The sequence below is a fragment of the Mastomys coucha genome, unplaced genomic scaffold (assembly GCF_008632895.1).
Source record: "Mastomys coucha isolate ucsf_1 unplaced genomic scaffold, UCSF_Mcou_1 pScaffold21, whole genome shotgun sequence".
Classification (NCBI taxonomy): domain Eukaryota; kingdom Metazoa; phylum Chordata; class Mammalia; order Rodentia; family Muridae; genus Mastomys; species Mastomys coucha.
The window spans coordinates 42,867,376-42,887,678 of record NW_022196904.1 but is presented as its reverse complement, the minus strand read 5'-3'; the positions used below and the strand labels follow the sequence as shown (position 1 = coordinate 42,887,678).

The 20,303-nt window shown below is 40.9% G+C and overlaps 2 protein-coding genes across 4 annotated transcripts in view; both read left to right on the top strand.

The window, feature by feature from the left end:
• Nucleotides 1–1,888: 1,888 nt before the first annotated feature.
• Nucleotides 1,889–5,880, top strand: Ccdc179 (coiled-coil domain containing 179). The gene is made up of 4 exons (XM_031384324.1): nucleotides 1,889–2,003; nucleotides 2,753–2,797; nucleotides 4,090–4,194; nucleotides 5,727–5,880. The coding sequence occupies exons 1-4, from the start codon at nucleotides 1,959–1,961 to the stop codon at nucleotides 5,733–5,735; spliced, it is 204 nt and encodes a 67-aa protein (XP_031240184.1). The 5' UTR covers nucleotides 1,889–1,958; the 3' UTR covers nucleotides 5,736–5,880.
• Nucleotides 5,881–13,983: 8,103 nt separating this feature from the next.
• The window catches only part of Svip (small VCP interacting protein), a 6,749-nt gene continuing 429 nt past the window's right edge, over nucleotides 13,984–20,303 (top strand). The window contains exons 1-4 of one of the 3 annotated variants that reach the window (XM_031386804.1): nucleotides 13,984–14,005; nucleotides 14,415–14,483; nucleotides 16,219–16,269; nucleotides 16,745–16,858. In XM_031386804.1, the coding sequence (XP_031242664.1) occupies nucleotides 14,430–14,483; nucleotides 16,219–16,269; nucleotides 16,745–16,858 (219 nt within the window). In that variant the 5' untranslated portion in view covers nucleotides 13,984–14,005; nucleotides 14,415–14,429. The other 2 variants (XM_031386803.1, XR_004123052.1) reach the window with 2 other exon arrangements.

The following is a 20,303-nucleotide window of genomic DNA, read 5'->3' as shown; positions in this document are numbered from 1 at the left end:
CTCCCCTTTCTTTCTGATTTTTTTTTTATTGTGTCTATTTCCATTTTTAGATCCTGGATGGTTTTGTTCATTTCGTTCACCTCTTTGGTTGTGTTTTCCTGTAACTCTTTAAGGGAGATTTGTGTTTTCTCTTTAAGAGCTTCTACCTGTTCACCTGTATTGTCTTGTATTTCTTTAAGGGAGTTATTTATGTCCTTCTTAAAGTCCTCTATCATCACCATGAGAAGTGATTTTAAATCTGAATCTTGCTTTTATGGTGTGTTGGGGTATCCAGGACTTGCTGTGGTGGGAGAACTGAGTTCTGATGATTCCAAGTAGCCTTGGTTTCTGTTGCTTATGTTTGTGCACTTGTCTCTTGCCATCTCGTTATCTCTATCTGCCCTTGCTGTCTCTGACTGGAGCCTGTCCCTCCTGTGATCCTGGTTGTGTCAGAACTCCTCAGAGTCCAGCTGTCTCTGTGATCCTGAGATCCTGGGTATGTCAGAGCACCAGGGAGTCAAGCTTCCTCTGGGTGTTGTAAAACTGGGTCAGAGCTAGCACCCAAGGTCTGCTCAGGGCACCAGCTCAGATCGGAAGTGGTCATAGTGTGTCTTGTTAGTGTCCTACTAGTGTGAAGAGACACCATGTTCAAGGCAACTCTTATAAACGAGAACATTTAATTGAGGCTGGCTTACACTTTCAGAGCATTATTCCATTATCATCATGACAGGGAGCATGGGGCAGGCAGGCAGGCAAGTATGAGTATGCTGGAGAAGGAACTGAGAGTTTTACATTCTGATCCACAGGCAGAGACAGAGAAAGGAGGGATCGGAGGAGGGTTGATGTGGGCTTTTGAAACCTCAAAGCCAACCCTCAGTTTTCCTAGTCAGTTTTGTGTCACTTTTACACAAGCTAGAGTCATCCGAAAGCTGTCAATTGAGGAAATTCCTCCACAAGATCCATCAGTAAGGAATTTTCTTAGTGATTCATGGGAGATGACCCAGCCTATTGTGGGTGGTGTTATCACTGGGCTGGTGGTCCTAGGTTCTAAAAGAAAGCAGGGTGAGCTTAACATAGATTCCTCATGAACAAGCCAGTGAGCCACACTCCTCCATGGCCTCTGCATCAGCTCTTGCCTCCAGGTTCATGCCCTGGCTTCCTTAAATTAAACGATAAACTTCCTTCAATGTGTAACTAGAAACCAAATAAACCTTTTCCTCTCCAACTTACTTTGTGGTCATGGTATTTCATCACAGCAGTAAAAACCCTAAGACATCAAATAACAGACTTCAACAAAGCCACACCCCCTAAGCATCCCCAAACATTTTATCAGCTGGTGACTATGGATGCAAATATATAAGCCTATGTGGGGCCATTTTCATTAAACCACCAGATGAGGTTTATCATGGCAACTAAAAATCAAACTAGAGTGAACAGTTTAGAGAGGATTCTGCTTAGGGTAAATGGGAACTGCCTATTAGGACAGAAATGCAGAGCTGTTCTAAGGACTTAGCAGAAAGGCTGAGTATAACCCAGACATATTCAATCCCCTCCCCAATCTCTGCCCATTTCCCACTGAAAGTCCCAGGGCATAGGAAGGTAGAGAGTTGTGATGGTCCAACTAGAAATCATGATGGGAGAAATGAGAAAGATGCATTCAGAAACAGAACAGCAGAGAGACTGAAGAGACAAACGGGGATTCTGAGTTAGATGCACTAACCAGAGGCTCTCCTACAAAACATGCAAGGATTGTGTGTGTGGCTTTGGAATGCCTGGCATAATATACGGGGAAGTACAGCAGCTTGAGGTTTTGTAGAAAGCCACTATGTCTCAGCCTCCTGGACACTGGAGCTAGGGAAAGGGCGGGGCTCAAGCTGAGAAAATAAAGAGAATTGTGATGGCAGCGAGGGTCAGGGCCTGAGGGACATGAGTGGCACTTTAGGCAGTAGGTGCCTTAGGGCACCTTAGAGCTTTGCAGCATGTGCCTTCGAGTTAAGGATGAGGAGCCTGCACAAGTCTACCCAGTGAGTTCTCTGAGGTCTTTGACTATATTCTGCCCTAGGATTGTAGCCCCATGCAGTCAGCTCTAGCCACACAAGGTTCCAACTTGGGGACTGGGATTTAGAAATCCTGAGTGAACAGACTAGATCCTAGGCTGGTAGGAAGGCCACTGAGGATGACAAAGGACACTGCTTGCTCCAGTTGGACCTCATCTATCATTTGTTGACTGATGTATTGGCCTACCCTAGAGGGCTGGGTAGGAACTACAGAAATGTGGAACATAGGCTCAGTCAAGCTCTAGATGTTGAGTCATGGAATGGAGATTTACTTTCAAGTTCAAAGTTATAGTTGGATTAAAGTTGGGTAGAGAAGTATTTAAGAGACTCTTTATGAGCAGGAGAGGTAAGATTCATAAAGGAATCGCCATGCTTGCTGTGCTCCATGACTTCAATTGCTCCAGTTTCCTGGATTTGGGAGCCACATTAAAAACTACGCCTGCTTCTTCATGGACACTGGTTAGCAGCTGGAAATTAATTTGTCAACTGAATTGTGAGACTTTTTCATTTTTTTTTTTACATCTTTCATTTCTGGGTGAACCCACCACTCCGCCTACTCCCTCTAATGTGGCTCAGAGCCTGCTGTCCACCCTCTTTCATCTATGTTCAATTGTGCTTTTGTCTTGCTTCTTGCCTGCAATTATAGCTGTAACAGATTTTAAAGAGATGAGCTTTTCTTTCTGCATTATCCTGACTTTGGGTGTGTTCTTATGTAGGAAGGACCACGAAAGTACCATCCTTCAGATGTTTCTACCAGGCAGGTAAACTTTATTTCAACTGTTTTTAACTTATGCCTGCATGTGTGCTGATCATTAATTAGACACCTTTTCAATGCATCTCTCAGACATCTGGGGTCCTGAAACTACTATAATAGGTTTTGATTATGTTAGATATATACACATATATGTATATATGGCAATACACACATACAAATACACACACATATATATACATATATATGTATATATATAACATGTGCAGCATATATAAATCATAAAAGTGTAATAAAACAGATTTTATACTTAAGACTTTGAAACACTTTCCAAATCCACCCAGATGCTACCTTCCCATTTTATATCCCCACATCTCTCAAAAACATAAACATTATTTCAAATACCATTTTTCTAGCCAGTTTTTTTTCAGTTCATGGCTGTGTGTGCCTCTTTAAGTGCGTTGCTGACATTTCCTTGAATTTGAATGTTATAAATCAGAACCACAAAGCATAAGGTTGGTTCCTTAGTCTTGAATGATATGTATAATTGTAGTTCCCTTATTTTCATTGCTGCTTAATATTTTATCATGGGACAAAACGTTATTCCTTTCCCTTGTTTGCTACACTGGGTTAGTTCAACACTGTTCTTTACTGAACAGTGGCACTGTGAGCATTTGAGTGCAGGTCTTCTCCCCATGCACAAAAGCTCTCCTGCTTACTTACCCAGGAGGAGGATGTTTGAATCATGGGGAAAACAAGCTCTTCCTTGATGTAAGGACTGCCCCATTATGTACGGAGCATCACACTCACTCCCCCATCAGCAGATGTCTGTACACTGTGTGGCATGTTTCTTCATGCAGCTTACATTCCTTGGGCCTCTGGTACTCATTTATGCCATACCATGGGGACATAAAAGGTTTTGTGTAAAATAAGACATGTAATAAGACAAAATAATGAACCCATTTTCTTATTTCTATACAGAAATATCCTGTGAACATTTTTAATGAAATTGTACTTAAAAATAAAATTGAAAATGCATGACCAAGAGTCACATTTTACAGAATACTTGCATGCTACTGATGTGGGTATCAAGAGTCAAGCTCCCCTGGCAGCACTCCTGATGCCATGGTGTGGTTCTTCTCCATCTATGAACAACAATTTGGAAAAAAAGTTTGGGGGGGGGGGAGTTTGCTTTGTGATTTTTTCCCCCTACCCCTATTCTACTAGCTAAGTAGACTATGCATTGCTCTTATCATTTTAATTGACACAAGCCCAAAATGAGTCACATGTTGGCTTTATATGTTCTGAGAGCTTCTATTTTTTTTTTCAATTTTCCTTAAGTCTTTGGAAAAACGTATCCATTACATGCAAAACCTACAGAAACAGAAGAGGAAACTGGGGAAAAGGTTCAAAAGGCCTACCCCAATTCCTGATCCAGGAATCCTGGTAAGTGTGTGGTTCCCACAGATATGAACAGTGTTTGCATGGTAGGACAACCTCCACTTTAATGCATCTGATTGCTCTTTAATTTTCTCTGGAAGAATTTGGAATGTCAATCTGGACAGACCCTTTAAAATTTCTCTCATCAAATTCCCGTTGTTTACACTTATTTAGAAACTGCCTCCTGATAATGGCACGGAGTTTGATCTTCGAAGCCATATTGTCTGTTGTTTTGTCCAGCTTATTCATTTAAATTTTTGATTCCATTATTTAAAAAAATGAGTTACAAAATCTTCTAAAAGTTAGCCTATAATTGGATACTTAAAATGTTAGAAAATTCTCTACACTGATTGTAATTTAGTGTATATATATATGTATATATACACACACACACATATTTACATATACACATATGTAAATACATAAGTATATACATATATATTTTATATATACATATACTTATATATGTATATAAACACATATTTACTTTTATATGTGTATGTCTTATGTGTGAGTATATGCCATGTGTGTTTAAATCCCCACAGAGGCCAGGAAAGGCTGTCACTTGCCTTGGGGATACAGGTGGTGGTGAGCCACTTGACAAGGATACTGGGAATCTAAGAGCTAGAACTGTCAACTCTGAGCCATCTCTGGCCCTTGATACATTTTTACTGGGATTTAAATGCTTTTACAATGCAGTCAATCATATAAGAGCCTCTTATAGCAGCTTTAAACTACACATTCTGTGGCTCATCTGACAGTCCTTTGGTTACCTGAAATAGCTGTCCCTCTCCTCCAATGTCAGAATTACTTTTCTTCTGGTTGAAAATTCATTTTTTTAATCTATATTGCTTTCTACTGACCAGTGAGCCCTGGCTGTTTTTAAGCAATGACTGTTTCATATATACATTTTTAGCTATTTCATCAGTTTCATGCATTTCACATCAATATAATGTTTTCTGTATTCCATCTAGCATGTCCTTTCTTTCCTCAAAACTGAGGAATATTCTGACCTCTCACCATTTCTGTCCATAGCAAGTTGTCACATAGTAGAAATCACCCAGCAAGGAACTCTTCCAAGTGCTGGTTCTTTTCACTTAGAAATGTGCAGTCAAGATTCCACCACATGTTTATTCCTTGATAATCCACCTTACAATTTAAAACTTACTTTGATTTGCTTATTGTGGAGCCTATGTCTTTGGATGAGCATAAATATGCCAAAGTATAAATGCATAACCTTGGAGAAGTTGATTCTCTCCTTCCATCATGTGTGTTACAAGGAATCAAACTCAAAACGTTAGGCTTGTCAGCAAGTGCCTTTATGGGCTGAGTCATCTCACTGGTCTAGCTCACTTTTTATCAGTGGAAACTATATACTGTAGGATGTCTTTATTGCTACTAATAACTGGTATATGCAATACTTTTTGTGTAGGAAGGTCTCAATCATGAGAGGGAGATAATTAATAGTTCACATGAATTTTTCTTCCATGAACTTCAATTGTATTTTCTTTTTAATTCTGTGTTCTACTTCTTCACAGTGGACATAAGCCTGAAGTCTTCTAGAAGAAACCACATTCCAGACCAAAATATGTGGACTTCTGACACTAACCAATAGGTCATGGCTTGACTTCACCTGAAAAATAAAGGAATGTGTGGCCATTCTGTAAAATAAACACTGAGCTTGCAGTAAAATTTAGGCTGTGGGCTTCTGAATTTTACTAGGTACCATGGCTCATAACTCCTTTTCTTTTTCCCCCTATGGTAAACTGGTATCTTAAATAATATGCAAACATTTTGAAAATATATTTGCGCTTAAATTTTACAATTGAATATGGTTTATTTAGATATTGGGAGCTACACTTTGATAATAGGAGAATAAAAGGATTACATCCCAATCTAGAGTTAGATTTAGATTGATAGTGAAAATAAAGGGTAATATAAGCAAAATTGCCACTTAAAGTCTAGTACTGAAATGCAGTTCTATGTTCACATGTAAAATAAATAGTAACTGGTCTGGTGCAGTGAAATGATGCTTTGTTATATAAGTAATTTCCAACTTGAAAAATGAAATAATAGTTGTTTTCTAAAATAGTTTGCAACTGTTCAGTAAGTGTGAGAATGCAACTGGTCATTTATTTGCAGTCTGAAAAGTGATATGCAAGGTGAGATACTAAGAATTCAGCTTTTAAAACTATATGGAACTATGAGAAACGATGGTTAACAGAACCTGGAATAAACAGCCAAAAGACAGGACAAAATATGTAAAAGTTACTTTCTATACATTGAACAATATTCAAAGCATGACCTGTGTTTTCGAGGCATGAGAAGTAAACTTGATCAGTCAGACTGCAGAGAAGAAGGTTCCAGCCTATGCTGAAAGGCAGGGCAGGGAGCCTAAGTAGAGTTCAGAAACTTCCTGAGTTGAGGGTACATTGAGGGAAAGATTAAGAATCCAGGAAGTCTGACTTAGCTGGTGTTGTAGGGAAGAACTCCAAAGAGTGACAAATAGGCAGGTAACTATAATCGTCTACTGCTTGCACTGAGTGCTTTGTACCCACAGAACTGCATATGTGCAGGGTGCAGCTCAACAGCTTCCTCCTTTACCCTGTCTTCTTGATGAAGGTCAGCCTACATAGGTCAGACTCATTGTAAGGTTCAACAATCCTAACAGTAACCTATCAGCCAGCACACACAGTCCTTGTTGATCATATGGGGCATTTAGCGAGCAATAGAGGAGTCAAATGATAGCAGTAAGTTACTCGCAAATAAGCAGCTCTTCAAGACCTGGTCTTGGAAACTTAACATGAAGTTTGGAACTCACCAGCACCACTTACCACTTCAGAGGCACTGCAAGATCTTAGCAGATATCTGGAAGGGCACTTGGTACAGAGACTACAAAGTCTATGCTTTGTACACACACATATATGATAAGCTGAACTTATAAATTAGATAAAGATTAACCACCACAACTAATAATATTTTATTACAACATGATAAAACAATATAATGTTTTATTACAACAATGCTTGTGATAATGTTATGGTTATAATCATAATATTAAGACAGTTAAGGCAAAAACAAGGATTTTGCAGATCATGGTTGGCTGTTAATAACACATGCTTTTAGGTGAAATCATGAGCGAGATGGGGCCCTATACCCAGACTTACTCACATACCCAGCAGAGCAAAAAGGTAACAATCAAAAGGAAGACTTGAAATTCCAGAGATGCAGCACTCACTACATTCAATAGCTGGTGAGGAAATACTATCGGGGTCATGGTGCAGCACAGGGTTGTGCAGAACATGGGGAAATGGGAGTCTCACAGATACAAATATGAAAAGAAATAGATTAGATGTAATGTAAACATTTTCTCAATGTATTATCTATGTATGCTTAAAAATTCAGTGAGAAGAATGGAACATGGACACAAGCGAAATAAAAGGTACCTAAAAGAAATAATCAGAACTGTTAGAATAAAAAAAATTGAAATTTAAAATTTTACTAAAAGAAATTAGCATAAAAACAAATCCATGAGCTGGCAAAATCAAAGATACAACAAATTTTCAGAAATTATCCGAAGTAAAGCAAAGATAAAGAGTGAGAAAATGGCTACTGTCTTGAGACCAGATCAGGAGGACTGAGATGCGCTATTGTGGGCCCATTTACAAACTTTTTTTAGGTGAAAAGTTATATGCCTAAGGATCTTAAATACAAACATACTCAGATGATTTCAAAATCAAATGTCTAAAAACACTGAATGGAAGAAAGAAAACAGGAGGAGAAGGACGAACAAGAGGAAGAGGTGGAGGAGGAGGGGCCTCACAAAATGCTGAAACATGAAGATAGGAATAAACAGAACCATAAAGCCAGTCAGTCTTGCCAAAAAGGTGGTCACTAGGTTTAATGTTGAGGCTGTATCTCAAAAATCAATCATTTAATCAGTTAATCAATATATAAATAAATATAGTGAAGAAACAATTTAGAAAGATGCCCTAGCCTTGACATACGTCCTTATAGGTGGACACACACACACCACAGCTAACGGTGAAGGCAAAATGCAATACTAGAATTCCCAATGAATAGAGAAGGGCAACATTGATTTTAAAATAGAGCATGTGACAAGACAATGCTTCCTTTCAAATTAACTATTGCAACCATTTACACAACCTAACCAAAAGATCCTACCACAGACACTGAAGAACCGGAGATTTTCTCAACTTGTGAAACATACAATTGTTATAGTTTTATAAATGCTGGCAGAGGACAGATTTATCAAGTAGAGATGAATCTTTGAATGAAATTTTATGGAGAACATAGTCCTGGGTGCATCTGCAAGCTATATGTCACCACTGTGGTAGTTTAAATGAAAATGGTCCCCATAGACTTGTAGGGAGTGGATTATTGGAGGTGTGGCCATGTTGGAATAGGTGTGGCCTTGTTGGAGGAAGTATGACACTGGTGGGTGGGCTCTGAAGTTTCAGAAGCTCAAACTGGGTGGGCCAAATAGCTCACTATCTCTTCCTACTGCCTGTGGATTCAGATTGTAGAACTCTCAGATATGTTTCCAGTATCATGCCTGACTGCATGCTATCATGCTTAAATGATAATGGAATAAACTTCTGAAATGTAAGCCTGCCCCAATGAAATACTTTCTTTTATAACAGTTGCTGTGGTCATGGTGTCTTTTCATATCAATAGAAACCCTAAGACCGCCACTCTTCCTGACAACACCAATTGAAGAGACAAATACAGTAAAAAGCAAAAGAAGGATAGTTAGACAAATGGCTAAGTCAGGAAGGGAAACAAATAAATGATCCAATGTCCTTATAGCTGTCTTGGGAATACTAACATGAGACCTGGATTTAAAAAGAAGGCAAGAGGTAAACATTATTAAGCCATCTTGGTCAAGGTCCATCACTGACCCACTAACTCAATTCTGATCCTACAAAATGAATCAATATATTTTTAAGTCATTAATCTCTCAGTCATGGATTATTGGCTATTCTGGCTTTGGGATGCTTTGAATTTCACAGTAGTTCAAGGAGAAAGATGAAAGAGTTTTCTCTGTGTCTACAGCTAAAGCATAGACAAAATGAAGTAGAGACATTTTACTCTTAGTTACCTTGTGGACATAAGGAGTCAACTATAATCAAGATAATTACCAGATACTCTCAATAATGTAGAGCTCATAGGGGCAGAGGAAAGCAACAGGATACAACTGACAAAGGAAGGCATCCAATCAGAGATGGGGGGAAGGGGAAGGGTAGTGGTGTGCAAGGATAGATGAGACCAAAGTATATGACATGTATATATAGAACAATCAAAATGAAATGCTCAGTATGCTAATATTTTAGTTCATAAAAATGATTTGCATAACTAAAAAGTGCCATTGCAGTCATTTCTGGGACATCCATCAACAGACAAAGGAGTCCATAAAGGTTTTGGAGAGGAACTACTTCAAAGACAAGAGAACAGCATCTGCTTTAACACATGTGAACAACTACATACAGTGGAAGCCACATATGTAACTGTGACTGCTTAGCACATTACCTCAGAGCAGACAGTGAGTGCTAATACTTCTCTGTAGAGAAGCACACATAAAGGAGCCAGGAAGAGTGCAGACTGGTCAAGAGGCCAGTTACCTGCTACTTAATGCTACTCCAGAATTCAGTGTTCTGACTTTTGGGAATATTTGTCAGGAGCCATAATGGGACAAACTAATAGCTAGCAAGTGATCATCCTGAAATGGCCTGCTTAGGATTATTATATAATCTGTGACAGGTGCATCCTTATTAAGCGAGGTCGTAAGGGATTCATATTAGCAAAGACTTGCTATTAATATGCTTTTCCTGTTATTATTAGCATATATAACAATCACTAAGTAATAGCACATCCCCTTGGAGTATATCTCTGCAGATCCATGAAGATGTACTGTCTTGTATGATGCTATATAGACAAATAGATGGCTTAAATCTTAATGCTGATCCTATAAGAATTCCTAAAATTTTATCTGTGATTATTAAGCTCTTTTATAACACGACTGCTATCAGGTCCTTTACTAATAGTCAAAACTGCAATGAGAACTCTGCCAGTCTCCCAAGTGTCACCAGTTAATTGATTTTAGATAGAAACCAGACTTTCTCCTACTCAGAGCACATTCCAAGAGGTTGTAAAACAATTAACCAAAGGTCATAAAAAGGAGACTAACGATTTTTTATGGGACAGAAGAGAAAGTATTGACTGGGTTAATTATACAAAACTTCACTAATAACTTTGTTATGGTTTTAAACCTTCAGTGAACCTGTGGAGCTAAGACAGGTGTTGGAAGTTTAGCCAGATAATAACTCCTAATGGATATGCATATAAACATTCTCTGTTGCAAACTTCTATTTCGATTTATGATTTCTTTTTTTGTGTGAACTTGTGATGGACTTTGTAACATGTGATCAAGTATCCTGAAAGATGTATAAGTACTGAGGACAAAGAGATGAGGAGGCTCTATAGAGTAGACTTTTTTTGCCTTTCCCCATTTAGAAAATATTTTCCCTTTCCCCACTTAGGATCTTTTAGCTTTTCCTCTTAGATAGCTTTCATAGAAAATATTTTGCCACTTAGTATAAATGCTATAATAACTTTTCTAAGTGTCCCTCTTCTTCCTGCTACTTCCGAGTAGAGTAAGTTCCTGCTGAGATAGAACAAAGGCTGCATTGCTTAATTCCCCTCCCCACTCACACACCCTGCCCCGTGTTAATCACCTAAGCCAGCAGTCTTTTAACCTCAGAAGAACATTTTTTTAGGACTTTTTTGAAGTTATCATCAGTATTTCAGTACAGTTAGAGAGCTAGAAAGCCCCAAGACTCTCAGACTTTAAAGCCATCACCTGAGTCCTACTCTGTGACCTTGCCACTACCTTACCCCAGGCCGCGAGGCTCCCAGCAAATATTCAAGAGCATAGTGTGCCATGCTTCTTATTTAAAAGCTCAGTGTGCCAGGGAGGTTGACTGCCAGGTGATGCGTGCATTTGCTCCTACAGAAAAGATTAATACTACATTTCTAAAGCCGACTTTCTCAAGCCTAGAACAGCAATGTCAAATGTAAGTTTTATCTATCCTCTAAGTAGGGAAATGTCTTACCCTGTTTTCTATTGCTGTGATACACACATGACCCAAAGCAACTTGGGGAGGGAGGGTTTAATTCAGCTTACAGCTTTCAGGTTACACTCTAGGACAGAGGAAGTCAGAACAGGAACAAAGCAAGAATCTGGGGATCTGAACTGAAACAGAGGCCATGGAGGAGCGCTGCTTACTGACTTGCTCCTCTTGGCTTGCTCAGTCTGCTTTTGTAAACACCCAGGACCATGTGTCTAGGGGTAGCACCACACACAGTGGGCTAGGCTCTCTCATATCAATCATCAGTCAAAAGAATACCCTTACAGACTTGCCTAAGGGCAATCTGATGTAAGCATTTTCTCAATTGCAGTTACTTCTTCTGGGATGTCTCTAGTTCATGTGAAGTTTACAAAACTAAGACAGAGAATGAAGCAGTTGTGCCAAAGAGGATACTAGGCACACAATGGGCTTGTATCACGAAAGCCCTGTGTTACCTAACGGTCTGCTAGAAGACCTAAACAGCTTGTACCCTGGAATATCAGTATTTTCCTAGATAATAAGCATATCTGATTGACAGAAAGCTTCTCCAAGTTTTCTACTACAAAGCTATCATGGAATACTCCTTTGAACAGCTTTCATCTCAAGGGAATGAAAAGGTTGAGAATAGAAATACTTTGCATTGCAAATAGTTTTTTTTTTCAATTTTATGTAATACAGTTTTAAAAATGATTTTATTTATTTACATTCCAGCCATTGCCCCCCCCACAGTGTCTCAAGAAGTTAACCATCAAAAAAACAAATAACCCAATTTTAAAATGGGGTACAGAGCTAAACACAGAAATCACAATAAAAGAATCTCAAACGTCCAAGAAGCACTTAAAGAAATGTTCAAAAGTCCTTGGTCATCAGGGAATTGCAAATTGAAATGGCCCTGAGATTTCACCTTATACCAAAAAGAATGGCTAAGATCAAAAACTCAACAGTACATGCAGGAGAGAATGTGGAGAAAGACGAACACTCCTCCACTGCTGGTATAATTGCAAACTGACACAACCACTCTGGAAATCCATCTGGTGGTTCCTCAGAAAACTGAAAATATGTAATGCATTTCTAATTAAAATAAATCAATTGACAACCTAATGTAGAAGTAATATAACAGAATTAAACAAACAAGGGATTATTTCCATTAAGATGGAAACAGAACTCAAGTGCATTGCACTAAAGGGAGGAGCAATTATACATCGTGACGTTACTGTGCGTTTGCTCTCTACAGCTATAAAACTGACTAAAGCCAGCAGTGAAAGGGTTTGTGTCATGTTATAGCTTCTGGTTCATCATCCAGGGAAACCCAGGCTTGAAACAGAAGCCAAGGAGGAACACTGTTTACTAGCTTGCACCCTGGCTGAAATTCAGCTATTTTCTTGCACAACCCAGGCTCTCCTGCCCAGAGATGGTACTACCATCCACAGCAGGCTGCAGACTTTCTATATTGTCAGTCAAGAAAATGTCTCCCAACCAAGATTAGCCTTCTCTAATGATATGGCCTATTGAAAAAGAGCTAGAAGATCTTACTAAAGCTGCACCTGATGACAGGCACTTAAGAGAATTTAAACACCCAGACTTCTACAGAAATCGGGAACCAGAGTGCTATTTCTGAGTGTTGTATTTCAAAGATATGATACACTGGGCCTTGATAAGGTTCTGGGTTGTAAAGTGCTAAGAGGCCAGGAGAAGAACATCTTAAAAAGCAGAGTAATATTTAAAATTGAAAGATTTCTACTGTAAATTCTTTAAGACAATCAGAAAGAAATTGGAGTTTGGTCAAGCCGAAGAAAAAAGCTATCAGTAATCTTACACCTAAAATGAATTTCTGTTAATTGTGCTTTGTAATTATCAAAACGTGAAACTAAACAAAATGTGAAATTTCTTGAAAAAAAATTCAAAATTCCGAGTGGATAATGTTGGGGTAAATTTTCATACGTTTATAAGAAATAGAAATATAGAAATATGAAATACATTTGTACTATTTTGAAGCGCAGCAACTTCAAGTAATAGTTTGTGTGATTATCAAAAGGAAATGGAAGCATTTGTCCACTTGAACATAGTATGTGTGAGTGGCCATCCATGAAGAAACAAGAGAAATAGAGAGAAAGAAGGAGGAGGAAAGAAAGAAAAAAAATAAGTCTTAAAATCTGAGCCGCACTTAAGTTTTTCTGGGTGCACTTTTTCGTTGTCCCTGCGTGGGAAACGTGGATGGCAAGAGGCTACCTCTGAGACGGGATTATGTGGTGGTTTTTCTCGTCCTGCCACCTCAGCGATACAGTACTGACATCACTAAGATGCCAACAAGGTAGCAGACAGCACCCTTGAAAAGTGGGTTTCAGAGTCTCAGAGGCCAGGATTCCTTCTTTGCCTTACGCGGCCTCAGCAGGTGCCTACTGAGTACCCAGTACGCTTGCGCAAAGCCCCTGGTCTGGACAGGGCTCCGCACAGCCGCAGAAGGTGCTTAATCGGTGAGGCAGTGAAGGGTGGAATTTTGAGTCTTGATGGGAGTGGGAGGGTGGGGTTGTGTGTGAAAAGGGGATGAGAGTGGGGCGTTTCATTTGGAGGGACTGCCTGACAGCTAAATCGGTTGATCAGGTGGAGCACTACTGAAGGGGCGGGGCTTGCCGCAGATGGGTGTGGCGTTGCCATAGGAAAGCCTCAAGGTTCTAGAGAGAAACCCCTTGGTTGGGTTGCTGTTAGGCTCTATTAGGCGGGATTGGTGGAGGAGGCGGGACTTGATGTTGGACCGGATGAAAGAGGATTGCCGCCGGGTCGGGCGAGGCTGGATAGCACTGGGGGCGGGGCTTGCCGTTGGCCTGGAGGGGCGGGGCTTGTTGCTAGGTCGGGTAGGGCGGGGTCTGCCTGGGCAGGACATGGGTGGGGCTTGAAGTTGGGCGGAGCTTGTGGTGGTGCTCGCGGCGGGGCGGGGCTTGCTCCTCAGGTGGGGCGGGTCTTAAAGCGGGGCAGGTCCTGGCGCCGGGCGGAGCTTTGCAGCAGGTCAGGTGGGGGCGGGGCTCGCTCCTGGGCGGGGCTTGCTGCAGCCCCCAGCAAGGATACGGGTTCCCGGCCCAGGGTTCCTGCGTCCCCATGGGGCTGTGCTTCCCTTGTCCCGCGGAGTCCGCACCTCCATCCCCGAGCCCGGTGAGTAGCCGGCCTCCCCGTGCAAGTCTAGCTCGCGGCGGCCGTTGCAGTGCAGTCCGAGGGAAGGTGCACCTGCCGGGCCTCCTGACTGACCCTCCTGGCAGTTCTGCGGACCCTCCTTGGATGGGATAGTTGGGGCTGCTCTGTTTTCAGTGGCTCCTCCGGACATGTGTCTCTTCTCCTGTCTGTACCAGTTGTACCTAGAAGGTCTCGGACGCGCAGCTCCCTTGCCATTTAGTGGCTATTTAATTAACTCGCGCCTTCCCTTTACTCAGTTTTTAACAGCTGGTTTGAATCCCACATAAACAAGCAATACGTTTAGGTATAGATTCCCAGTAGTTCTGTATTTGGGATAATTTTATGTGAAGACAGTCATTTATTTATTTTTTGATATTCTAATCTAAGCAGGCCTTATGCTGTAACAGTATACTTGTTTCAATATCCTTTACCTCTACTTGATAATATAACAACCTAATTGTCACCATCGGTTCTCGGGGTAGCTAAAGATTAGTTGAAGAAACGAAGGATTTAGGGAAGTATATTAATCCCTTAGCCACTAGGTTATAGATACTAAAGTGAATGTTTAGTAGATGTGGGGAAGTTCAACTTGCCTTTATGGCTGCAGTTATTTTAAAATGCTGTTAATTTTGTTTAGCTCATGAGAAAAAATATCATTCTGCCAACATTCGTTAAGGCATCTCTCCTCCCGCTCTCTGCCCTTAGCCATAGGGCCCACCTGTGTATTTCATTTAGCACCTACGATTTCCCTGACCACCTAAATAAACATGCCCTAGAAACCTCCCTCCTAGTCCTTATCTGCCATGATTATTATCTCTCTTCCTGAGTAAATACTCCCATCAGATGCATGTTTGTGTATTTGCTTACATCTGTTTCCATGCACTAATCAGAACTCAAGCTCTACGAATGGGTGTCTGCATTTCGGTGTTGGGTTCTTAGTACCTTGAAAAGTTGGCAGCAATCATTGTGATGGATGAATGTGTGTACTTGGTGTAGAAGGAATACTGTTCATTATCTCTTGTATTTAAAGACTTTAAACATGAGAAGTAAAGGACATAGAAAAATTACCTATGCCCCAGAGGTGGGACAAGTGCCTCTGAGTTTCTCTTCTTTCTCTTCCCCATCGTACACAGGGAGATGGGCCCATTGGTTCTAAATATCTCCTCCAAAGTTCAGCCTTCCTCATCCTACTTTTTAACTAACTTTCAAATTATGTTTCCATCCTTACAGTTTAAATACTATTAAAAAAAAAAAAGAGCCCCCACTGTAAGTCCATTTTATAAGAAGTAAGTATTCTGTGGGCCAACTTACATTTGTTGTCCCTTATGCTAATTTGGCTTGCTGGCCTAGAGAATGACATTCAGAAAGTCAGATATTTAATAGATACCACACTATTGCTAGAATTCAGGGTTAGTTTGTTGGATCTTTTGTTTGGGTGAAGGTATACCCTTACCACATTGTTCAGGCTAGCCCTGTGGACTCCGGCAATCCTACTTTCTGTCCCTCACTGAACTAGCATCTAGGACCACAGTTCCAGCCCATCTGAGTGGGCTCCTAGAGTAACTTTCACTGTGAGGTCTTTTGCACCCATACTGAATTTTTACAAACGGTTTCAACTTGTGAATTATTTATTTTTGTTTCCCTCTAAAGGAAAGGTGTGGAAGGGGTCTATGCTGTTTGGCTTTCCCCTTGAGATGTGTGTTATTTCTTTTCTTAGGAAGAGAAAAGAGAAAAGCTGGCAGAGGCAGCAGAAAGAAGGCAGAAGGAGGTGAGAGCACAGTAGTTGGCCTGCTGGGAGATGGTTTCAGTTCACTTTCTGCAGGTGTCTCTCCTGTCCCCACGCTCTGAATACAGAATGCCTGATGACAAACACAGTTTTGTACTCAAAGATAACCACTGCAGGAATGATGTCCCAGTACTCCTGAACTGCATGCGCTTACATGGTTTTTCTGTGAAACCAGCCCCAGATGAATTTACACTTGGGCCTGTCCTGTCCTGCAAGGACACACTTCCTGGAGATATTCCCGCCATGTTGAGGAGAATGGGTGAATGAGGTTTCAGGAAGAATTCCCTGATGAAATGGCTGTGTTTTCTTCCAAGTTGTCTTAGCAAAAACTGCTCTGTTACCCAAACCAGACCAACTCCCCCACCCAAAGCAAAATGGCAAAACAAGCGCTTCTGGATAGCAGATACTTTTTGTTTGTTTGTTTTCCTGTAATCTCCCCTTGTTGAACTTCTTAAAGGCGGCGTCTCGGGGGATTTTGGACATCCAGTCAGTGGAGGCAAAGAAGAAGAAGAAAGAACAGTTAGAAAAGCAGATGGAGACATCGGGGCCACCAACGGCAGGGGGACTTAGAGTGAGTACCCAAGGCAGTCCATCCAGGCACTCCCCTGGGGATGCCCTGAGACTGACTGACTGCATGTGGCTTGAAAACAGAGAGCAGAGGCTTGAGGAAGTATCTACTTATTTTAATATGATGGGAATAGATTTGCTTTCTTTCTTTTAAAAAAATATATATTTTCTTAGCACAGGATCTTAATAGTTTTATATGTAATTCTAATCATCAATGTGTCAAAAAAAAATGCGATATAGGACACTCCGGAGAATGTAAAATTCTACCAAACTGTCATTTTGACACATGTCAAATGTCTGCTTGCACATAAATCATGAAGTTGGGTTCTTCTAAAACTTGTGATTTGTAGCTTTAAAGTTCTCACTAGAGTTTGTGACCTTTGGGTTTGTGCATATTTGTTTTTGTTTTTGTTTTGTTTTTGAGACATGGTCTTCTGTAGCCCATGCTGGCTTCAAACTCACTCTGTAGCTGAGGGTGGCCTTGAACCTCTGATCACCCTCCTATGCCCCTTCCATCCAGTCCATCCAGGTTCTAGGGACTTGTGATCCTTCTGTTGTCACTCATTATCTAACTCATGCAAATGTGAATTTAGATTATGGTTTTGTGCAAGTGAGTGGTGCGTGTTCCTCCCACTGTCTGTCTGTTTGAATAGACCTTGTGTGCGTTTGGTGGACAGGCTAACCCTGGGAGGTCTTTGAACTGGAGGCTGCAGTGTAGCAGGGGTGGAAAGGTTTTATTGTACATGCTGCTGATCAGGAAAATGACAGTTCAGGTATTGAGATTTTACAGATCAGTTCACAGGAACCCCACTTTTAGCATCAGGATAACTGTGAAAAGCATAGTGCCCTTAATTGCTCTTGGCTTTTCACTTAATTGCTCTGAAATTTCATTTGCTTTTGTCTCAGAACCACACACATACTCTCAGGCATATATGTCTACATGGCTCATATATGTGAGCCAGAATGGTGGTGCAAAGCTTAGGACTGCCTGAAGAAGGTTGATTCAAGCCAGTGATGGTTCCTAGTGATGGCCATTATCTATGCAGTTTACCACTCTTCTTTACTTTACCCAGTTTCAGTTCCTGAATTAAATGTAAGCTGCTTTTCTTTACATTGGAGTTTTAATAACTCATAAAATAATTGGGTTCAGTATTCAGCTATGTCATTTGGCTATTTTTGTGGATGTCCTTTCCAAGACTCAAAAAAGAAGACAGTAGTAGATCTAGTGTAATTTTGATAGAAAATAAGATCAAGTTGTTATGTCTTTTGCCTACTAAGATAAAAAGTTGCCACTAGGTTTAATTCAAATAATGTTCTTAGAAAATAAGAAAGAAAATCAAGTAAACCATAGCGCTAGAAGCAACATTGAGCTCCACTGTTTCCTGGTAGGAGCAGAGGTGCTGAGTTAAGTTCACCGGGAGTGCTAGGTGCTAAGTTTAGGTGCCACAGCTGTCATGGATGAATCGGGATTAAGAAAACATTTATGTCCCTTGTGATAGCCTAGCAAGCCTACTGTTTGCTCTTCAAGGCTTCCTTCCTTAAATCTGAAGCTGCTTGGTTCTGAAGCTTGTAGATTGCAAAGATACCAGGCCTCGTGTTACTTCTAGGTCTCATGTTTAGGCTTCTTGAAGGAGCTCAGAACCACAGCCCCATTTCCGCGTCTATGCTTTCTCTTTTCCCACTGTTTCTCTTACAAAATCTGTCTGATCTCCTCAGTAAACTGTCATGGGCATCAAGCTGCAAAGGAGCTGTAGGGTTTGCTCGAAAGGAGTGAGCCGTCTCCCAGTGATGTCACCCACTGTGGTAGTCATGGCCACCTCTAATCAGCCGCTTCAGGAAGTGTGTCCCTGTCCCCTGTAGCCACCTGACCAGTGCTTAAATGGAGAAGTTCAAAAGGAATGTGTGGCTTGGGAGTAACATAAAAACACAGCATAGACAGTGGCTTGGTCCTCCTTGTTCTGTGCGCAGCAAGGAGGATCTAATAGGTCAGGGAGCATCTTATAATGTTTACTTCCCATTGTCATACATCCAACCAACATCTACCTGTCCCCGGATGGTGCTCTGAGTCTTACAGAAAGGGTCAGTGCTCACACCAGGGTTCACAGCCCCACAGAAGATATCCTAATGTAGGAGCCAGAGGGCAGTGTTGAGGACTCAGCCAGGGCTGCACCTCCGACTATGAAGTGTCCCTGAGGTTGGAGTAGAACATGGAGATGTTTATCTTCCCAGCGAAGTTTCATGTAAAGCCAGATTGAGAATTTCCAATGTTTTATTAGCACTAGCCTTAAAAGAAACTTTTAAATAGAGAACTGTTTAAAAATCCTAAATAATACAGAATATACCCCACATGTGTTGTAGACTATGCCACATCATTAAATGTTCATTTCTACTATTTTGAATTATATGTGTGCATGCAGGGTAGGGTATGTCAGGTGAATGCAGATACCCTCAGAGGCCAGAGAGCCTCCAGCTCTCCCGGAGCTGGAGTTGCAGGAGGTGGTGAAGCACTCAGTGTGGGTGCTGAGGACTGAACTGAGGTCCTCGAGGAGGGCAGTCTATCTCTGTACCACAGAGCTCCCTCTCCATGCCTGTGCTGCTTTTTTTGCAGATGAAAAGGCACAATATTTAGCCTTCAAATAAATCCTGTAATACAGAACAGCAAGTCAACTCCTATTCTTAATTTTGGAAAGATATAGAGATTAAAAGTATTTATCACTAAATATTTCTTAGGTACAGTTTAAAAGTAGTACTTAGCAACTGAGTACTTACTGTCCTTACTTGGCGGATTTTCTAAAACTTATTATCACAGATTTCATAAAGTTTGGTAAAAACAACAAAAAGAGTGCTTTCTCACTCAAGAAAGGGGAAGATCTTAACACAAATTATTTAATTACTACTCCTTATTGGGTCCAGTTCAAGAAGAAAGGTTTCCCGTATTGCTTTTTGTTTTCGTTCTTTTGGCTTTATTGATGCTGTTTTTCCCTTCACTGGGTTGAGTGTTTGGGATGTAGCTAGTGAAGCTGGCTTGGTGTTTGCCAGCTTGTGAGTCTGATGAACAGCCACTCACATATGCAGGTAGGTATATGGCATGGGTTTATTACTTATGGGCAAGCTTTATGGGACAACAGAAACTTGGGAAGGGCTTCTGGGTCAGGACCACTTTTCAGGTTGGATGGAATGTACCGAGGAGGGTCACTGGAAAGTAATGCACTCTGGGACCCATTTCTTGAGGAAAACATGACTAATGTAGTTCCAGAATTGAAAGAAATTAGGTAACAAGATACTGGTTCTTCTGGCCAGTCCCCTTCCCCATTCCAGTATGCAACATCCCCAGCACATTGAGGAAGGCTCGGCAGAAAACAGAGACGTCCAACCAAGAGAACGCAGTCTGTCCAGGGCAACAACCCTTTTATCATACACTCCAAAACATGTCTTGTCTGTATTTTTTT